General features: G+C 56.2%; 1 protein-coding gene across 2 annotated transcripts; it reads left to right on the forward strand.

The window, feature by feature from the left end:
* The first annotated feature begins 8,120 nt into the window (after positions 1-8,120).
* LOC135577896 (cilia- and flagella-associated protein 52-like) lies at positions 8,121-9,950 on the forward strand. Of its 2 annotated transcripts, XM_065048008.1 has the most exons (3): positions 8,121-8,397; positions 8,560-8,671; positions 9,333-9,950. In XM_065048008.1, the coding sequence occupies exons 1-3, from the start codon at positions 8,209-8,211 to the stop codon at positions 9,491-9,493; spliced, it is 462 nt and encodes a 153-aa protein (XP_064904080.1). In that variant the 5' UTR covers positions 8,121-8,208; the 3' UTR covers positions 9,494-9,950. The 2 variants fall into 2 exon arrangements, 1 of the variants encoding a protein (XP_064904080.1); XR_010469391.1 differs by lacking the exons at positions 8,121-8,397; positions 8,560-8,671 and adding an exon at positions 8,818-9,119 and having other exon boundaries at positions 9,333-9,462.
* The last annotated feature ends 12,119 nt before the right edge of the window (positions 9,951-22,069 follow it).

Consider the following 22,069-nt stretch of genomic DNA (forward strand, 5'->3'; position numbering starts at 1 on the left):
CAGTTGTAGCCTCACCTCCAGTGCCGAAAGAGGTATTTTGCAGATGTTTTTTCAAGTCAAAACCCGGCGCCGCTGCCGCTGTGAGAATGTGGCAGAAGATCCTCTCCGCAGGTCGTGTTTGTCACCCATCAGGAGACTGCGGATGTGCTGCTGCTGGAGCCGGTGAACGGGGAACTCAGTGCTGGTGAATCACAGAGCGGGAGAGCGTGTGTCAGGTTCTTTTCTGCAGCCCATGGTTATTTGATCCTCAAGTTAAATCGTCTTTAAGCCGATGCGTAGGTAGGTGTGAGGCTGCCTGCATTGCCAGCGCTGGAATGCACAGTAACGCTTATGGTGATTTGGGGTTTTTTCCTTTAAAACGCATAAGCAAGCCTTTAAAAACAACCAATTGCTTCTATTTGCGTGGATAATCGAAGCAAAGTAATTTTCCCAGATTCATCAGGCCTCGCCTGTGGCTTTTTCCGTGTCCTTTCTGGGTCTAAACAGCTCAGATGTCCATTTTGTTTTCTCTTCTTTCTTCACTTCTTCTCTCTCCTTCCTTAGACCTTCAGTCCTTTCCACGAACAAAACCAACACTTTGTGGCTTTGGTTTTTCTAAACCCTCTGAAGGTGTTAAATGCTGAACATTTCCCGGGCTTAGGCCAGATTAATGCTTGAGAAGCACAGGAAGGCTGGGGGTGCTGCTTAGATGTCAGACTTTGAATCCTAAAGCAGCGACATCTGTGTGTGTTCCCCAGTCACAAGTCAAGCCCACGACAGGGGTTTCTTCCTGGGGAATAAATACAGAATTACTCTGAGTCGCCTCTTGGTCGCTCTTTGAGAATTGACTTCTTGGTGCTTTCACAACACTAAATGCTGGAGCTGGGCATTGTTTTTCCCCGAAGAGCCACCATCAAACAGAAATTGTTGTTTTCCCATAATGGCTCGGGCTTAAAGGAGAAACAATGTGAACGTTGCGAACCTGCTGGTGGGATCCCAAGGGCTGGCAATGGTGCTTATGAACCTGGGAGCGGCAAATGCTGCTGGAGTCTGGACTGTGACTTACGGTGTCAGTCCAACAGCTCCTGCCCGTCCCTGCGGGTCTGTCTGGGCGGAACAGCCGCCGGCCACAGGTTCTGCAGGCGCCTCTGGGACGGGAACTTCGTTTTCAGTTCCAGTTTGGTGGCACAAAGCTCCTTTATTTCATGGTTTTGTCCTTTCCATTTCACTCATGCAGAAGTTCGCCCAAGCTCGTAGGGATATTTTCCCAAGTTAGAATATCAGGAGAGTCCAGCGTAGGGCAACAAAGATGATGAAGGGAGTGGAGCACCTCCCTTATGAAGAAAGGCTGAGGGAGCTGGGTCTCTCTAGTTTGGAGAAGAGGAGGCTAAGGGGGGACCTTATTAATGTCTATAAATATATAAAAGGTGAGTGCCGTGAGGATAGAGCCAGGCTCTTCTCAGTGGCAAACAATGACAGGACAAGGGGTAATGGGACCAAGCTGGAACACAAGAGGTTCCACTTAAATTTGAGAAGAAACTTCTTCTCAGTGAGGGTGCCAGAGCACTGAACAGGCTGCCCAGGGGGTGTGGAGTCTCCTTCTCTGCAGACATTCAAAACCCGCCTGGACATGTTCCTGTGCGACCTCACCTGGGCGTTCCTGCTCCATGGGGGGATTGGACTGGATGATCTTCTGAGGTCCCTTCCCATCCCAAACATACTGTGATACTGTGATACTGTGATTTAACCCCACAGAAGTCATTTCACTCCTCTGGCAGCCTATCTTGGAGTCTCTTGGTGATTTTCAAGAATTAATCTGTTGTACATGGAACAGTAATATTACTTCACAGGTGGCAGAACTGAAGCAGATCTGACTCTTCTTACACTTGTATTTTGCGGAAGGCTGAGGACTGTTTTCATTTGTTTGGGTGTTTTTTGTTGATTTTGTTGTCATGCATTTTTTTCCTGTAGCCTGGTACTTTATCCACCGAACAGCATTTCTCCTTTTCCAGTGGCTGGCCTCCCGTTGATCTGCTCTGCTCAGTAACAGCAGAAACCCGTGTTGACCATGGGCTGACTCATTTCCAAAGCTTTCCTGTGACAAACGTATTTGATTCCTAATAGGTGGGAGATGGGATTGCATCTTTCAGGCAGAGAGAGAGGCCTGAGACGCAGAGGATCATCCTAAAAAGAGCTGTAGGAAAGACCATTGAAGCTGAGTTGTATCCTCTGTTGTTTTCGTGGCTGTTGGATGAAGGACACGCGGAAGGAAAAGCGCGAGTGCCGCTCCACGATGTGGGTATCGCTTGCTGCGATGAGGTCAGGCTCTGTACGTGGTCCCAGCTGCTCTGAAGAATCCAAGATAATGCTGTTTGCTCGCTCCTCGTACTGTATTAGTTCATATAGACCTGCAATTCATAACTCTTTTCTCCCTTCTCCCTCTAGAGAGCCACTCTTTAGCCCAGGTCAGTGACAAAACACTGACAAAGCCATATTGGAGTGAGATAAGCACCGCCGTCGGGAGCCCGGTAGAGACTCCGTTGTGCTGTTCAGCGTGGCTGCAGCAGCAAGGAGCCTCTGCTCCCATCCGATTGCGTTTTCATCCTGTTTTCTCCTAGGGAGTCACAGCTTTGCTTTTGCCGAAGACAGGAGGTTTAATAGTCGGCACCGGAGAAGGGACTGTAGCTCTCTGTACAGGCTCAGACTGCCAAGTAAAGAAGTGAGTTTGTAGATGGAAGAATCAGGAGGGGAGAGGTGACAGTTCCTCCAAAAGGGTCACAGTATGAGAACCAATCATTTCTATGGAAAGGCATCATCCAAGTCAGTCTTAGTTTTTCAGTCCTGCAGACACAATACACGGTCTGGTTCCAGCGTCATGAGGTTGGAGCAAACTGGAAATGACTGCGTGCGTTTGCAGGGAAGTGCCCTCTGATCCTTCCTTGTAAATGACTGTTGTTTCCTTTGGAGCAGTAGAGTCAGATCCTAAATTGATGCCAAGCCAGACAGATTTGTTGAAGTCAATAGAATGATGCTTATTTACGCCGGGTGAGAAAGAGTAGTAGTTGCCATCTCCAAAAGGGTTTGTTGGGGGTCATGGGATTGTAAAGCAGGGCTCTGCTAATTTGATAGGCACGTGTCTGGAAGTGCTGGAGTATTTGCAAGGCTTTTTTCTGCATACCAGATAGAAAGCTGCAGGCGTCATTTCCCCATACGTGATTTGAAAATTGGGCTCACACCTACTCATTTGGCATTGCTTGAATATCCCCTTCAAGTGTACAGTTCTGCAAGCTTAGCTTTGTACGACTGAAACTATTCCCAGAAGGTCTAAACTGTCTGGAAATATCCTTGAAAGTGGGATATTGAAGTGCACTTGAGCAAGAATATCAACAAAGCTGTTGTTACCTTAGGCCCTGGTGCAGGAAATCAAGTCTCCAAAGCGCTGCCTGTGCCAGCCCTGGCAGAGCAGCAGGTGGGACGGGCAAGATCATGGCAAGTAGGAAACGTGACTGGGAATGGAATGTTAGTCCTGCCCACGCTCTTGCGTCTTGATATCACAGCCTAGTGCGGAGCTTTTTGGGGAAACAGCGAAAGTTGAATTCTCGAGAAGCTGGAAAATGAAAGTTCCTCGAGGTCAATGTATGGCCAAACCTTTGCTTTCTTTGCACAGGAGAATGCGAGTTGAAGGTGCTGTCACTTCCCTGACGTGTAGAGGTCGGGACGACCAGTTCTTTCTAGGGACAAATAAAGGCCAGATGCACCGCAGTGCCTACGCTACATTTAAAGAGGAGCTGGTCGCCGTCTGTCACACCGAAGCCGTCAAGGACATTGTTTTTCCTGAGTGAGTATAACGGGCTGGGCTGTATTTGGCTGGTGCAGAAGCTTGAGGAGCTGCCGCTGAGGTCAGGGTGCCTGTGTGCGCAGCTTTTACCACAGGAACCCAGAGCCTGGTACCATCTGTTGGGATGATTGATACGGGCGATGCTGTCACCTGCCCAAAAAACGCCGGGGTGACGGTGAGCAGCTGCTTCAAAGCAGAAGGCAGCAGTTCAGTTGGAGCACTGGAAAAATCACTGATCTGCAGAAAGGATGATAAGTAAAAAGACCTGAATTATTGATGTTTGGGCACCGGCAGGGATGGCAGCCTCCCCCTTTTGTCCCAGGGTCGCTCTGCATTTGTCTTGTGAACGCACAGCAAATGTTCCCTTCCTGGGTAGTAGCATCGTGACTCTTTCTTTTGTTTTTTTAAACCCACAGTGGATCATCTCTCCAGATGGAAAATGGGATTTTGATCCAAATGAACATTTTTGGCGTATTTTTATTGCTTCGCTTCTCGGCCCAGCACAAAGGATCAGATGTCACCGAGGTGCAGGGAGTGCAGGGTGCAGGAAGCGCTCCTCCCTGCCTGCCGCCAGCCTCAAACCCACATCTTCTCATCTAATGAGAAAATCAGGTGGAGCTTTAGGGTGATGTGCTGCTGATACCGCTGATTGACACGCCTGTGTCACAGCCATTAGTGCTGACTGTAAGGACTACAGGACTACATCCTTGCGTAGATGTTTGAACTTCTTATCTGTTGCCTGCTCTTGAACAAAGCCTATTGCTGATGGGGAAATACGGGCTTAATTTCCCTGCTCTGGCTTATTTCAGAATCCTTCACTTGCTGATGTTATCCTGGTTGATAAAGCACCCGTGCAAGCTGGGCTTGAAAGAGGCCACACTTGTGTTGTGCCGGTTTTCTCTGTCCTGGTTCCTCTTTCTGGGCATTGATGGTGCTGTTGAACAAAAGCTCGCGGTACCTTTCTAGATGTCACTTTCTGTTGCATCCCTAGGACGAGTGGCTTAGAGCTCATTTCAAAGCACTGTGTCCCATGGCTTTTGAAATGCTGCAGGTCTTGTTTTATTCCAACATTTATAACAAGTGTATTATGAACAGACTTTGCCATCATTTCTATTGCCTTCAGCGCTGTTGAATGGGAATCATCCAGTAAGCAAGATAACAAATGACATCTTTACAATGTGAGGCTGCTGTTAGTGGCTGATGTTAAACCTGGGCAGTCAGCACTTTTACACCCACTTTTGTGTCTATTCTATATAACACATGAAGTTGTTTAGAGATTGAATATGGGGAATAAACGTCACAGCTTCAGCAGAAAGAGTTCTTTTAGTTTAACTTTAACTGTTCCTTAAAATGAATCTTTGAAGAGAACCCAAACCAGGGGAATTCCATGTGAGAAAGGTGATCCTCCAAAAAAGGCCTTTGTCTTAGCCATGGGGATCCCTGTGGGGCAGATCCCAGCTGCAGGTTAGCAAAGCCGAGCTTTGGAGGCCGATTTGAGCTGTGACAAAGCAAGGAGCGTTTCTGTGTGCCCCTCCTCGTTCCCTCTCCTCTCTGAACTCTCCAGGGGACATTGGGACTTGTTCGTTACCTGCTCCACAAACGACATTCGAGTGCGGTACACGCCGGAACGTCTGGAGCGGCTGCGAATCACCGTCCCCAACGTCACCCGCCACGCGGTCGAGGTGACGAGGGACGGCATGGTCATCGTTTCAGGTGATGGTCAGTCCAGAGCCGTGGTTGCTCAACTTAATAAACATCAGTATGTTAAAACGAAGAGAAGATTAAATTGGGAAAGCGTTTAAATGGAGTTCATGGCGACACCCAAAGGCCTCTTTGCTTGCAGCTGGTCCGATGGACTTTGCTGGCAGCCCCGCTGTCCTGGTGCTGCAGTTGCGGTGAGGGTAGAAGGCAAGAGCTGGAGACCTTGCTTTGGATCAGTGAATTCTGGCAATCCAGAATGTGGTTCAGTCTTATTCAAATTACCTAATTCTAAAATATCAACCTTGTTGTGTGCAGCAGCTTCACCTGTGATGTATGTAGAGCACATTTGCATAAAGCCGCCGTCCATCGCCATGTGCAAGTTGCTGACACAGGGACTCCTGCAGTCCTAGAGCAGCCGTGCAGCCTCCCCATGGTTACCAAACCACTTTGTCCACAGCCAGAATCCAAAAGCAATTCCATTTCAACAGTGTGTTTGGGACCGTAGCTCTGCGGGCTCATCTGCAGCACAGTGGTTTTCACGGGTATGCTGGTGATCTAACAGCGTGGGCCTTATGTGGGAACTTCTTTATAAAAAGGGGTTGGTTTGGAAAGGAAAGAGCGACAACAGTGTGAGGAAAGTCTGTGCGCCCGGGCAGTCTCTTTCTTTCTGTTCATCAGCTTGGAATGACGGGAAAATCCGCGCCTTCGTGCCCGCTACGGGAGAGCCAATGTACGAGATCAACAACGCCCGTAACCTGGGAGTGACGGCAATTGCTGCGACCAGCGACTGCAAACAGATCATTAGCGGAGGAGGTGACGGGCAGGTAATTTGTGCTTCAAAACCTGGAGCAGCTTCGTGCGCTCATCACAGGGCCTGCGAATTGCCTGGAAGTGCTCAGTCAGAACGGGAGCTGTTCTGAGCTGCCGCTTGAGCCAAGGGCTGAGTTCAAAGATATCAGCTTTTGAGATGTGCTGTTGTTCTCAGAGGGCATCATGTAAAACAGTGCCCCGATTTCTTCTGGCATGGCAGTTTTGGAAATCCTTCTAATGCAGAATATGCTCTTAATCCTTTTGTTCATTTGTCTCTCCCCTCTATTTGGCTGTATTTGTGCAGCTGAGACAGAATTACAACTAAAGGTTGGTGAAGCAGAAAGGAGAACCGCAGGGGCGCACTTGCAGTACTCGTTGGGAACACAAAAAAGCTGCTCTGCGATGCCAATGGTTCTGTCAGAATCAGTCCTCAGGAAGCTGTGACTTCAGGGGTGCTGAAGGGATCGGGATGCTCTGAGCTTTGAGCAAGTGGCAACCGGACATCCAGATCCCTTCGGGAACTCGGCATCAGCCTCGAAAGCGTGGAAGGTCAGCTCTTCTCTGCCTTTGATGCCCGTGTCGAAATGTCTAAATTTTCCCTGGGGTTTGGCCTTAGTGGAGTGTCGAGGTGAACAGACGTTGCAATGTTTGGCACTAGTGGGACAGGACGTGCAAGGTGTGAAGGATCAAGGCCTCAAAGCAGAAAGATTTTTGCTGTTACCAGCACAGGGAAAAGAGGTGCTTTCAGGCACGTGTTTCACATCGAAGCTTTAAAGAGCTGTTTTGTATTTCCTTCCTGGCATTCTCTGTAGGACAAATAGCGGGTAGCTCCTTTCTATTCCATTGCAGCAGTTTGTGCTTTGATCTTGAAAGCACCACTGGCAATAGATCGTGGACTGGGTGGTTTTTCCTGATCAAGAGCTGTGTAAAATGAAGCACGGGAGAGCGGGCACTTGGCAAAACCAAGGCCTGGGGTTGATGGCCACGAATTCCTGAAGCAAGTGGATTACACTGTGGAGAACTCAGTTGAGCTTCACAGGTCAGCTGCACCAATAACCCACAGGCCAACGGAGACGGTTGGGACTGAGCTGCTGTACGTGTTGGCAGAGAAAGGCAGAGTTCAGGAAAGCTCCTCCTGAGCTCCGGCAGGACCAGCTGGTACCAGAGCAGATGTGTGCTGCTGATTTTCAGGTGAGGATCTGGAATATTGGTGAGAAAACCCAGAAGCTGAGGGGAGTTCTGAAGGAGCACAGAGGTGCCGTGTCCTGCATCAAGACTAATAAGAACGACAAAGAGGGTGTCACAGCCAGCCTGGACGGAACGTGCGTCATCTGGGATCTTGAGTAAGGCGACAGATTAGTATTGCGAAGGCACTTGGAGTGCTGGTAATATCTGTAGGGTCACTGTGCCCGGTTTGGGACACCACAGAACGAGGAGGAGGGGAAAAAGAGCATTAAGAGATGAAAACTTCTAGAAAGAACAATCGGGTCAGGGAATGTAGAACCTCCAATTCGAGAAGCTTTTCAGAAAAGCTCAGACAAACCTTTGTCTGCGGTTGTTTTCCTGTGCGGGATTCTGCTTGGCCAAGGTGGAGCGGGTGAGTTCCCAAGTTTGCCACTAGCTCTGTTTTCCAGAACTTTGTGACTCGTGTCGAGCTCTTGCAGATCTGCAGACTTTCTGCACTGGGGTAAGGCCGAGGACACCTTGGCATAGGGAACAGCACCTGGAAAGCATTCTGGGTTTAAACATTTCCTTTCGTACGACAGCAGATCAAGAGTCCTACAGGGCAGCTGTGATGGAAACAGAACTGATAGCCTAACGGGCTTCATGGAACCCTGAACTCAGAGCAGTGCCTGAGAATATCCAAGGAGAGAGATCTGATGTACAGCACAGGCAGAGACATTCCAGGCAGGCAAAGTCTGGGTTTTGACGCTGTTGCTCTGTCTCATTTTGGGGTGTTTTGCAGGCGTTACGTGAGAAAACAAATGATCCCAGACAACACATTGTTCAAATGCGTGTGTTACCATCGCGGAGAGTACCAGATCATCACCAGTGGAACAGACAGAAAGGTGAGCAAAGCTGCAGGAACTCTGCAGTGCACAACACACGGTCTGGCGCTGGTTCTGGGGTGAAACTCCTGTCCCTGCACAGCAGGTTGTGTCCCAGGGCGGTGCTGAAACCCGTGTGCTGCTCATGGCCAGCTGAGCGCCCCGCTCTGCTCTGCTCTCTAGATTGTGTACTGGGAAGTGCTCGATGGCTCCGCAATCAGAGCAGTGCAAGGCTCTCTGTCGAGCTCCATCAACGGGATGGACATCACATCGGACGGGGCGTCCTTTGTCACAGGCGAGTGCGTGGTTGGAGCTGGAGAAAGGAGGTCGTATTAAGACCAGGAAAAGCAAGGCAGTGAACCAAGGATCTCAGTACAGTGCGAAACAGCTGAAAAAAGGGGTCACCTAAAGGGGAAAAGAACACGAATCACCGAAGAAAAATACTGTGGTTCAGGCTGTAGTTCAGACTGGGAAGATGCTGCTGTAGCTCACTGGGATCTGCTGGTGAAGGTCCTGAGCCCTTCACTGGACACTGACCCCAGCAGAACAGAAGCAGTTTTTGCCATAATGCCCAAGAAAACATATCCTGCTCTTCCTAGGAACACCGAAGCGTTCCCCTGCCTGGGAGCGGGGAACAAAAAGCAGCAGAACTCGGTGTATCACAGTATCACAGTATGTTTGGGATGGGAAGGGACCTCAGAAGATCATCCAGTCCAATCCCCCCATGGAGCAGGAACGCCCAGGTGAGGTCGCACAGGAACATGTCCAGGCGGGTATTGAATGTCTGCAGAGAAGGAGACTCCACACCCCCTGGGCAGCCTGTTCAGTGCTCTGGCACCCTCACTGAGAAGAAGTTTCTTCTCAAATTTAAGTGGAACCTCTTGTGTTCCAGCTTGGTCCCATTACCCCTTGTCCTGTCATTGTAATCGTTTGTTCTTCCTCTGTGCCTGACGCAGGTGGTGACGACCATCTGGTGAAGCTGTGGGACTATAAGGAGGGCACGGTGACTCACGTGGGAGTGGGCCACAGCGGCAACATCACCCGCCTCAAGATCTGCCCCGCGAACAAGTACATGGTGAGCGTGAGCGCGGACGGTGCCGTCCTCATCTGGAAATAGCCCAGCTCGGGCTGACAGCCGGTGCCGGAGCTGCTGGGCTGCTGCTTCCCCGGCCGGCCCTGGAAATGCTCTTTTCTTACCACTCAGTTTGTTGTCAATCGTTTGTTCTCTTAGAGTAAACAGTATATTTCTACTCCCTGGTATGCATTTACCAGGTCCTTAGATACCCTTTCTAGCTCAATTTTTTTCAGGGGAGCTAAGAATTTGCTGTTTGTTTTGGATTCATCACTTCTGAAAATCACCTTGGCAGTTGTTGTAACAGTTTGCGTTGTTCCTGCCGCCTTTCCTGCCCGTCTCAGCATCATCTGCCCTGTACGTCTACTCATTTGTGGGCTCTCTCTTGCTTTCACATGGTCTCTCTCTTCTCTGCACTCTCCTGTCTCTGATTTAATGAATAACTTGTTGTTTAAATTCAGTCTGCTGTGTTTAGTGCAGACAGCAGTGCAGGCAGTGGTGCAGACAGGCGTGTAGACAGTGGTGCAGGCAGCGCACAGGCAGCGGTGCAGGCAGCAATGCAGACAGTGGTACAGGCAGCGATGCAGGCAGTGGAGCAGACAGCGGAGCAGGCAGCGCACAGGCAGCGCACAGGTGAGCATTCCTGGCGCCCGCTCCAACCTGCAAACGCTTTGGATTGGAATGGACTGGCGGTACCTGTCAGAAAGGAATCGCTGCCTGCGCCCCGGCGCTTGGGAAGATGCTGCTCAAGAAGAACCCCAGCAGGGTTTTAGGTCCTTGGCTGATGGGAGCTGGTTTTCTTCCCCGCATCAGCGTGGCAGGGCGTTCAGAGGCTCTCGCTGCTGTTACCTGCTGCACTTTGTGGCACATTGCTGGGGACCCGGCAGAGCCACTGCCGTTATCTAACACTTCCTAACTCAGGCAGGTTTGGAGTTTTGGGACGTGCCTGTTTCACTGTCGCATTTTAGACTATTTCCCTTTCCTGTGTTCATCGGGTCTTGCTTTCTACCAACCTCCTTCCAACAAATGCTGGTTTCTCATCTCTCAGTCTGGCTCCTGCATCTTTCACTGTCCGGCTCCCCTCGCTTTTTCTTCAGGCTTTTCCTGCTTTCATTGACAAACTGCTTTGGATTTCTGGTTCCACTCAATCCAGCATTAAGCCCCGCTCAGGTTCCGCTGGCGGCCACCAGCCTGGCATCCCCGGGGAGGTCACTGTGTCCCTGCCACCAACACCCTGCCCCATGGGAGGAGGGATTGTGACATCCAGCAGCACCACCTGGCCCTTCCTCCACCACTTTGCCCCATCTCTTTGGAACCCACATCACCTCCAGCTGCATCCAGGGCCAGGCTTGCAGCACATCCCCATGGCCAGGGTGTCTGTGGGGCAGGGAAGGCGCTGCAGAGCCTGCCTGGCACAGCTGTCCCTTCCGGGGGGAAAGGCAGATGCAGGGATGGAAGAGAGTCCGCAGCACCCACAGCCAAGCTCAGATCCCCTGGGAGCCCCCCCAACATCATCATCAGCCTCTGCAGCTCCCCGGGGAGAGAAGAGCCACACGCCGCAATGGGGCCTCTGCAACACCCCCTGCCCTGCAGCGAGGTGACACTCAGTGGCACCCGTGCCTGGCACAGGGACCTCCTTCCCACTTCATTCCTTTGCCAGCCCCTTGGCCCTGGTTAAGGACAGCTCTGCCCGAGATGTGCCCAGGCTCCCGGGCACAGGGCAGCGCTGGGGCTGTTATCTCAGCAGTGCTGGCAGCTGTCAAAGCAACCCGGGCCAGGGTTCACCTCCAGGTTGTTGGCACAGACAGGCGGGTCCCAGCCTCACACGGCTGGACTTGGTTGGGGCTGCGAGTCTCTCAGAGCTGTGTGAAGAACCACACGTTGCCACCGGGTTGCCGTCCAGGGGAGTTGCTGCAGAAACAGCCGGTGCCACATGCGTGGTGCTGTGGGACGGATCCAGCTGGACCATGGGACTGATCCGGTTGAAAACTGCTTGTCAGAACCAGAGTGGGTTTCCCCTGCTGGCGGCGCTGCAGGTGGGGAGGAGGAGCTGACCCAGTGGCCTCAGCCATCCTGTGTCCCCCCGGGCACATAGGGAAGGCTCAGGGGCTGATCCCTGCGGCAGGGGGAAGGTGACACTGTCCCTCCCCAGCCAAGCTCTGCCGGACCCCAAACGAGCACCCACACATGGGGCCAGCTGGTGTGGGGTGGGCAGGAGGCAGCTAAAGCCTCCGGGCTGTGCCAGCGCTGGGGTGGCCACCCTTGTTCTGTGGCTCTTTGTGGAGGGAGCTTCGATAGGTCTCAAAACCTCAGTGTGGAGGGTGCAGAGGTGGCCACTGTGCCACTGTCCCAGCTAAGAGCACCCCGAGGTGGCAGGATCAGGGCACCCCACAGCGATGCTGTGACACCCTGGGCTGATATCCGAACCTTTATTTAAGTCACTTTGGAGTGCTAAAACCCTGTTCCTCGCCGGTTTAATGAAAGTTGTTTTGGACTCTGTTGTCCCTTAAATGAAGCTGCGAGGACTCTCCGTGACACACCGCCCTTGGGGGGCTGGTGGGAACCCCCTGGCACGTGGCTCCATCAGGGACATGTCTGGTCCACTCCCCGGTCTCAGCTGCTCCGCTTCAGTTGGAGAGTGCAGAGTGCCAGCTCTGCTGGGCTGAGCATCCCCGGTTTTGGGATGCAGGAGGTTTGCTCAGGGGCTTTCCTCCTGTCTGTGCAGGCAGGGCAGGCAGGGCTGGCAGCTCCCCTGCCCACGGGCCACACTTTTGCTTGGCTGTATGAACAGCCCTTGTCTCTTGTAGGGCCTTGGGTGGCTGGGCTGGCACCGCCGGCATCGCCTGGCTGGGGAAACTGAGCGCCCATCAACTCGAGCTGCCCGGTGCTTTCCTGCGACTGCAAAGCGCTGCGACACGGCGGCTGTGGGCACCCCGGGGCGGGGCACGAAGCTGCTGCGTCCCCCCAGTTCTGGATCCCCCGACCCAGAGCAAAGCGCTCCCCTCCTCCGGCTGCCGACAGCCAGCCCGGCTTCTTGCACAGCCCCCTGGTTCCCCCCTCGCCCCGTCCCCCCAGTTAGTGCCAGGGGGTGCTTCTGAAGCCCATGGACACCTCAGCCCCAGCCGGGGTGCAGGATGGGCCTCTGCTGGCTCTGCCCTGGTGCCCACTGGTTTGCTCCCCGTGCTCCCTCTGGGGACCCTGGATACCACTGGATCCACCTGGGCACCCCAAAGTGCCTTTTTAGCACTTATTTTTCTCCTGGAAAAGCAAACACAGGGGGCTTTCTGCCATCCTGCCCCAGGGACCCCCACTCAGACCACACCGGCGCTTGGTTGCCCATCGCCATTTATTGCAGCCGCTGCCTGCTCAGCGCCCGGGGCGGTGGGACCGGGGCCGGGACCCCCGTCCTGCCCAGCTGTCAGGGGGTTGTTTCGCTGCGGGGGGGCTGGATGGGCGGCAGCAGCTTCGGTGCCTGGGTGAGGCGTCCGGGAGATGAGGCTGGTCGGCGCTTCAGCACGGCTAACAGCAGCGGGGAGGCGGTGCCTGGGGGCGAGGGGCAGGGTCAGCCACAGACACCCACCAACAGGGTCCTGCCCCCACCCTGAAGCACACAGGCTGTTGTCCCCCACTGCCCAGCACCACCCCACATGTCCCCCCAGCTCCCTCCAGCTCCACCACAGGGACCGGCTGCCCCAGCAGCCAGTGCTGCCCCCACAGCCCAGCCCAGAGCCCAGACCCCCGTCCAACCCTGCCCAGCTGTGGGCACAGACCCGTCCCCCCAGACAGCGGGGTGTCCTCTGCCCCCCGGTGCCCTGACAGGGCCATACTTTTCTGGCTCCTCGAGGTCGAGGTCTCTGGGGTGGCCGTTGGTGTTGTGGGCAGCTGAGAGCCCCCCATCATGGAGAGCTGCTCGTCCTGCCGCTTCCCATCAGTGCCGTCCTGGCCCGACAGCTGCATCGCGTCCTTCTGGGAAGGGGAGAGCGTGTGACCCAAACACGGGGCCCCGTTCCGCATCCCCCAGCAACCCTCCCCCAGCCAGCTCTCCCTGGGGAAACTGAGGCACAGATCCCCCCGCAGGCTCAGCATCCCCCTCCCCACCTCTGTCATCCCTACCTTGTTGGGGCGGCGGGCGCTGGATGGGGACGGCCGTGGGGTGCTGGGCGGTTGGGGCTGGAAGCGCGGGGGCGTGACGGTGTGTGGGCCCCCGCAGCTCCGCGGAACAGTGGGGTATCTGCACTCGCCCGTCCGCTCCCTGTGGGACAGGACATGGGGGTGCTCAGGGCCCGGCAGGTGGCACCCCATGTGTCACTCGACGCCAGGGAGGGGTCGGGGGGTGCTCCCTGTTCGGGGGGCAGTTACTCACGGTCCAGGCGCCAGCATGTTGAGGGGCCGGTCACAGGACAGGCAATGGAAACCAGGCAGCAGCTGCCTGGAGGGGGGAGAAAAGGGCTGGGGAGCTCCTGGGGGGCACAGCCCCACCTGCACACCAGCCACAAAAAGCCTCTGCACCCACCCCCCAAGACTGGTTCAGGAGGGCTCCTCCCACACGTGCCCCTCATTGTGCCGCCTCTATCGCTGCGAAGCTGCAGCTGGCAGGAGCACAAGGCACAGCCACTTGCTCAGCATCCCCAGGGGCGCTGCCCACATGGCTCCCACGCCAGGTACCACACCGGCACGAGCCGGGACAGCCAGCAGGAACAGGGCCAGCACTGCCAAAGCCGCCACTGTCCCCATCGCACTCACTTCCTAATCCCAGCGGCATTGTCACGCTCTGCCTGCAGCGCCTGCTCCTGGAGCTGCCCGCTGAGGCTCTTCCACCGCTCCTCCTGCTGCTTCCGGAACGCCCCCAGCTCCCGGCGGTCCAGCTGTGGACGGGTGACACCCTCAGCCAGCTACCCCAGGATGGGACATGGCGGTCCCCGGGGGCACAGCCGGGAGGGGGGACCCTCGCAAGGATGCTGCCTTAGGCTGCCAGGCCCCAAGGTGCCAGTGCTGCGTGGAGGGGACGAGCCCTCACCTTGCAGTCCATCTGTCTCTGCAGCTCTTTCTGGAACTGGAGCCAGCCGTTCTCCTGGCCCGTCACCCGGCTCGTCACCTCCTCCATCATCTTGGTCAGCCGCTCCACGCACGCCTCAAGCTGGCTGCGACTGACTTTGTCAGCCAGCGCGGCTTTGTCTGCTTTCTAGCAACAGGGAAAGGCAGGAGAGCGGTGGGGACAGGATGCAGAGACAACAGGAGAGGGGAAGTGGCTACGTGGTCCTGTTCACCCCATCACCCCCGTGGCGTTGGTCCCACCAGCCGAAGGGACTCAGGGTCACAGAGGGACCTGGCAAGGGACCTGCAGCCGGGCTAGAAATCCTCCCTCCCCCTGGCTGGTTCTGCCAGCCGGCACCCAAGGGACAAGGGGTGTTTGTCACCCTGCCCGGGACACCCTTGACTGGCACCGGGGCCCCTTGAGCCCGTACCTCATCGATTCCCAGCACCAGCAGCTCCTCCTTGTCTGCTTGCTTCTTCTCCAGCCTCCCCAGGGCCTGGGACAGAGCCTTCCAAGGCAGACAGCAGCCCGTGATGCCACGGCAGGGTCGGAGCTGCCCCCGGCCAGCCGAGCACCCCCTGCCTCCCCACCCCATCAGAAACCTCCAGGAAAGGCATGGGGAAGCTGTGCAGGGCTGCGAGCAGGGTGGCAGGGGGACAGACCCCTTGGGGTCCCAGCCTGGGCTCTGCCTGCGCGTTACAGCCACCCACCTTGACGTCATTCTGCTCCTGCTGGCGATCCTGCTGCAGGTTTGCAAGGTCCGAGCTCAACTTCTCGTAGCCTTTTTGGAGCTGCACGATGCTGGTCTGGAGGCACTTGAGCTGCTCGTCCTGCTGCAGGGACTAAGAGGACAAGGTGGTGCTGAGCAAGGGGGTGGCTGCCCCACGGGGGCAGACCCAGGGTATTTTGGCTGATGGCCACGGGCCCTCAGTGCAAGCAGGACATTTGCTCCAAGGCTTTAATTCCCTTCCGTGCTGCTGACTCCGACAAGCCAATTAGGGGGGCAGCGAGGGGCTCCCCCACGTTAGAGCAAAGCAGAAATGCCTGGGGGGTCCTGGCAGCTCAAGCCCCCTACACCGCATCTCCTTACCTGTCTCCTCCACTTTGGATAATTGTCCACCTTGCCGCCCGCCTTCTGGGCCAGGGACTCCACCTGCTCCTCGAGCTTCTCGCAGCGCTGGAGGAGCTTCCCCAGCAGCACCCTGGTGTCCGGGCTGCAGAAGTGGCACCCTGCGTGCTCGTGTCCCCCGCTCTGCACCGTCGCCCTCGGCTCGTCCACCTGCTGGCAGGGGAGGAGGAATCAGCTCTGAGCCGGGCTGGATGCCGCCCACAAGCCCAGGTGCCGTGGAGGCTCCATGGCCCCATCCAGCCAGGGGACGTGGCCGGGACCCCGCCAGGACTCCCCCCGAGCCAGCGGGGGCTGGGAGCGCTGCCCCCGGGCCTCACCTCTGCCTGCAGCTGCTGCGCTGTCTCCATCACCAACTTATTCACGTACTTGGCCGCAAACTGCTCCAGCTCGGCCTGGGTCGGCTCCGGCTGCTTCCCCAGCTCCTTCCGCTCTGCCTTGACCTTCTGTCCCTTGGGCCTGGCCAGCGAGATGGGGGCAGGGGCAGGCTTAGCCTTCGTGGGGGTGTCCCTCGGCCCCCAAACTGGGATGCTCCCAGACCCCAGGATCCCTCGCAGCCCTGCGGGGTAGGAAACCCTCTCCCATCCTTTTACCGCGGCTGTCGGGTCATCTGGCCGCTGCCGGCTGCTTTTCTGCCGGCTCCAGCCCCCCTCGTCTTTCTGGGAGCATCCTCCACCTTGCTGATCTGGGAACGGCAGTGGGGGCGGTGAGGGCACAGCCCCCTGTGTCATTCCGGCACGGGGACCCTTCGGCTGCCCCCTCCCTGCCCAAACTGGCATCCCCGCAGCCCCTCGGGGACTGCTGCCGGCTCACCTTCTCCTCCTCCCCGTGCAGGGCCCTGGCCATGTCTTGTAGGAAGGACACCTGGCACCTGAGGTCGGCCAGGATGCTGGTGATGCTCTCCCGGCCTAGAGGGACATGGTGCAAGGGGATGTGCTGTCGGTGAGGGGGTCTCTGAGCATGACGAGCCCCTGACCCCGGGTGACCCCACGCCAAACAACCCCCGCCAGTCCTCCCGTGCTCTCACCTCCCTTCGGGAAGAGCCGGCGCAAGTTCTCAAGATCCGCATGTTCTGCTTTGGTAGATTTAAGCTGCTCCACCTGCTCCTTCAGACCAGTGCAGAGGTGGCCGAGCTGCCCAACCTGGGAGAGAACCTCCCGCATCTCCGACTCGTAGCTGGAGGTGCTGGTGGAGCCCCAGGGCTTGGCCGGCTCTTGGGCATCCCCTGGGATGGTGGCTTGGGAGCTGGAGGACCCAGGCTGCACCCCAGGGGTGGTGGTGTGGGTCCCAGGGGATCCTGGCTGCATCCCCGAGGTGCTGGCCTGGGCATCAGGGGCCCCTGGCTGTGTCCCCAGGCAGGTCCTGGCCTGGGTGCCCCGGGATCCTGGTTCCAGCCCCGAGGTGCTGGCCTGGGTGCCCCGGGATCCTGCCTGCATCCCCGGGGTGGTGGCGCCGGCACCAATAGACCTCGTGTGATCAGAGGGAGCGCCTGACAACTTCACAGGGGTCGCTGGTTCCCCCTGTGTCCCTGCTCGCATCCCCGGGGAGCCAGACCCTGCAGTCCCCTTGCCGGTCTCCATCCCAGGCCGTGTCCCACGTCCCTTCGGCCCCAGTGCTGAGCTCTTCCTGGCCTGGCTGTCCATGGCCACCTGGGTGGGCTCAGCAGGGGCAGACTGGCCCCCACCGCCCTCCTGGGAAGAAGAGGCAAAGGGCAGCACGTTTACTGGCAGCTGGGCAGCCGTGAGGACAGACCCCAGAACCCCCCGCCATGTCCCCAGTCCCTGTCCCCAAACCACCATCTCACAGGGCCAAACTCGTGTTGAACATGAGAGCCCAAATGCAAAGGGATCACGGGGTCAGCCCAGCCATGGAGCTGGGGGGATGGGACACCCAGGGATGGGACCCGCAGCATCACTGCCCAGCACCCCACCCCACAGGCTGTGCCCCGAGGCAGGAGGGCTGGTGTCCCCGAGGGAGCGGGGGACGCAGCCGCCTCCTGTCCCTGCGCAGCCCGGCAGCGTCCTGGGGCTTCCCCTGGAGCTGGGCGAGGAGAGGGACACCCGTTCAGATGTGGGAGTGGGATTTAAAGAGTATCCCCAAATGAACTGGGGCAGGAGACAGAGGGACGCTGGGCAGGGCTGTGCCTGGGGGCCGTGGCTGAATTGCACGGGCAGAGCTTTATCTCCCCTCCTCCCCTCCCCTGGATCTGTTTTGAGGGCTCTCTAGTTCAAAAGTGCCTTAGCAACTCCTGGGACACCCTTCCCACTCTTCCCTCCTGCTGCCCTTCACGCTGCTGACACCGATGGCCGTGGGGCACGGGCACAGTGTGACAGGGCAGCAGGAGCGGGGAGGGACGAGGGCCCAGCTCCCTCCCGGGGCACCAGGGGATGCTCACCAGGCCAAGCGCCTCCTGGATCTCCTGGATGTCCTCGGCCAGGCCGGAATGCGCCTCCTGCAGGGCATGCATGTCCTCTGCCAGGCCGACATGCGCCTCCTTCATCTCCTGGATGTCCTGGGCCATTCCAGAATGCGCCTTCTGCATGGCCTCCTGCATCTCCCGCATGTCCTCTGCCATGCCAGAGTGCGCCTTCTGCATGGCCCGCACGTCCTCTGCCAGGCCGCACTGCGCCTCCTTAAACTTGTTGATCTCCTCCCACAGGTGATGGAGCGAAGCCCTTTTCTGGGAGAGCGGGTGGGGGGTGAGCCCAGGGGAGGGTCCCTGGGGACCTGGGCCCCGCTGTGCTCTGCTGCGGGAGCTCGGGCTTAACCCAGCCCTTGGGCTGAGGGCGGCACGACGGCAGCGCGGAGCCCGGAGGAGGGGGCGTCTCGTGGGGGAGCACCCAGGGACCAGCAAGAGCATCTACCTTGGAGACGGCTCTCTCCTCCTCTTCGGTTGTTGTTGGCCTCAGCTCCTTGGCCATGGAGGAGACCTCGGAGTTGCTCCCGGTCCCCTCCAGCTGCTCCTCTGGTTTCCAGAGCTGCTGCCCTGTGCCCAGGGCTCCGTCCTCCTCCTTCTCCTGGCCAGGCTGCTCCTTGCTGTCCTGGTCCTTTGCCAGGCCGGGGGCCGGGCTCTGCCCTGGCTCCAGGACAGACAGCTGCTGCTGGCCCAGCTGCCCGATGATGGCCTCGAGCAACTTGTGAAGCGCCACGAAGTCAACAACCCCCAAATTGGGTGTCCCGATGGCGGCGTTCAGCATCTCCAGCAGACCGAGTGTGGCCATCGCTGCTGCTCTGCCGGAAAACACGGAGCCTGATGTGGGAAGACGGGAGCTTTTCTGTCCGGAGGTGATCTTGGAGGGACGGGCAGCCAGCAGCCTTTCTCCTGCTCCTTCTTGCCACAGAAAGCGATCAGTCACCAAAACAGATCCAAGTGCCGAAAGCAATCCGAGTGATGAAAGCGATCCAGTCGCCAAAGCGATCCGATTGCCCAAAGTGATCAAACCACCAAAAGCGGTTCAACCGCCAAAAGCGATTCCACCACCAAAAGTGATCCCACCACCAGAAGTGATGCAACCACCAAAAGCGATCAAACCACCAAAAGTGATGCAACCACCAGTAGTGATCCCACCACCAAAAGCGATCCAACTGCCAAAATGAGTCCACCACCACAGTGATCCCACCACGGCAAGTGATCCCACCACGGCCAGTGACCAAATGGGCGAGGGGCACAGGTGACAGGGGACAATATAGTGTCTCTGTTGCCCGGCAACAGCCGCCCCAGGAGCCAGCGGGCGCCGCCCTGGTCCTTTGTGATGAAGTCACCCACGGGATGGGAGATGCTGAGGCTCCCTCCTGCCTTTCCCACTTTACCACCCACAATGCAGCTGGTGACACCTCAAATGTTGTGGCAGGTCACTGCAGCCCGTGCCCAGATTCAAAAGACAATCGCACAGGTCATGGGGAATGAAATCTCATTTCACTGAATTAAACACCCTCAGTTTTAATTGCAGGGAGAATGGCTTTATCCGTGTTGTGCACTAAATCAAACTCTCCCCACGGTTCACCCTTTCCTTTCCCCACGGCACAGTTGGCCTCGGAGGCGATTCCCCTTGGTGGCAGATGTGCAGCGACTGGCTCACGAGTGCACCAGCACTGGGAACCTGGGCTGAAAACAAGGTCAAAGTGCCTGGTTTAGGACGCCTTTCCCTGCGGTTCATCAAGCAGAAGGATGTCTTTTGAGAGGGAGCTGTTCTGAAGGGATTTCTTCTGCCTCTCTTGACCGTTGGCATGAGCCAGCGGCTGCCGACCAGGAAATGTGCTCATCGCTTGCTCCCTCATGAACACTGTCCTGGCCTTTGCAGCTAGAACGACATAAACCAGAGTATGTTTCCTGTCACCTCTGCAAGGAGGTGGTTCAAATGCAAAGGCTGATCTTGCCTGTAAGCAGCACGAACTGCTCTAGAGACAGCTCTTTGCTGGGGATGGAGCTGCGAGAGAGGTTCTCCAGCTGGCACGGCTGCCTCCCTTTTGAAACACGGGCCATCTTTTGCTGGCATTCCCATCCCTCAGCCTGATGGCTCTGACATCTCCTCTGATGCTTCAGAAACGCTGCTGCTATCTACACAGCCATTGCAAGATCCTTTTGCACGGAGAACTGAAGCTGCTCCATAGCTGAAAGGGAGACCCCAACACAGAAAGCAGGGCTGCCATGATTCCTCTGAGAGTGAACCCCACATCCCAAAGAAAGCCGGTCCTTGGAGATGGCCAAGTTTGGAGCAGCGCTGTCACACGTGAGCTGCGAGTCACAAAAGGAAGAGTTCCAGAGGACGGAGCGTGTCCCCAGATGGCTTTTGCCAGCGCTGACTGAGGAAGAGGCGTCCTGTCCAGGGACCTCTGCAGAGACATCTCCAGGCAGAGCAAGACACTGGGGGGCAACAGCCCCTCTCAAACCCCAGTTTTGCACCCCAAGTGGCCGCACGGCAATGGGCAAGCCTTCATCCCGGGCCAGAGATGCTGGATCCAGAAGTCATGGCTTGCTCCCGGGAGGGTCTTTTTGTGTCAGAACCTCCTGTGTTTCGCCACGCATTTTTCACGGTCAATGACTTTCATTTCTTTTCCCTCTACGCTCTCCTCCGGTTTTGCCGTGGAGAGCAGATGCCAACAGTCTATTCCAGCCTTACAGGATCTTGCAGACTTCTCCTTTGCTGTCTGTGGTGCTGGTGATTGCCTTCTGCTGCCCCTGGGTCATGTTGAAGACTAATTCCTGGCAGACGTGGTTGGTGCTGCTGAGCAACACTCTTGGCTTTGTGCTAGTGCTCAGTAGGACACCGACAAGAAAGCAGGTGTCAAAAACCTCTCGGTTCTTGTGTTGAATGGTGTAGTGTATCCAGGAGTCTATTCCAGCAACCTTAATTGCGGTTAATGTGGTTAAGAGTACTTGATAGGGTCCGTCCCAACGTTCTTTTAAAGTTCCTTTATTCCAAGTTCTTGTATACACCGTGTCTCCATGCTCTGTATCATGTACCGGATTCTCAAGTGCTAGTGGGCGATTCCACACTAGTGCGGATCTGAGTTGATTCAGTGTCCTGCCGAGAGGCAACACATAATTGTAGAAATCCTGATTACCTTTGACATGTACACTTGGATCTGGATCCGGTGCTTCATATGGCTTGCCATACAGAATTTCGTATGGACTTACTGACATTCCGCTCCTAGGTTTAATTCTAATACACAACACCACTATTGGCAAGGCCTGAGCCCATTGAATTTTTGCTTCCTGACAAATCTTGCTAAGTTGCCTTTTTAGGATCTATAGGGCATGCTTGAGATTTGCATGCCTTGGACTACTGGATGTATTAACCGAATAAAGCACAGGATCATGCACGGCACAAACAGTAAACCCAGAAATGCACATGCTATCACGAACCCTGTTTTCTTCCACCAGGCTACCATTTCCAGACCAATATCCATTAGGTGGACCTGGGTACCAAGTGGGAGCAATAGAGGTATTTGATGAATTTACCCGCGACACTAGCTTACAAGAGGTTCATCCGATGTATCAGCCATTTGAGACCCCCCACATATCCAGCATGAGGTGACATTGAATTCCTGGGCTATTTTCCATAAGATCTATAAGCAGGGTTTTCCCTCCTGTGGGTAATTGTAATCCCTTGTCTTTTTGCCTTATTTCTTCTCACCAATCTTTGCTTTTCTGTAGTGGCAGAGCCCCCCCGCCCCGGGGGGATGGGGCTGTCGCCAGCCTGGCTGAGAGGTGAAGCCAGAGACAGAAGAAACTAAAGCAGCGTTGTTGTAAGGCGCGTGGACAGGGCAGCTTTGCTATAGAGCCAGCCCGCTCCGGCAATAAAGCGAACTCTGTGAACATCACATTGCTGTGTCAGGTTCCGTGTCTCGCGTGGAAAGAGCAACATTTTGGTGACCCCGACGTGATACTTCGTATCGAAGCAAGATCGTTGGGACGTGAAGACGCCAGGAAAGGCACCTGGAGGGCGAAGTTAGCCCT

This window comes from Columba livia, unplaced genomic scaffold (assembly GCF_036013475.1).
Source record: "Columba livia isolate bColLiv1 breed racing homer unplaced genomic scaffold, bColLiv1.pat.W.v2 Scaffold_166, whole genome shotgun sequence".
NCBI lineage: Eukaryota > Metazoa > Chordata > Aves > Columbiformes > Columbidae > Columba > Columba livia.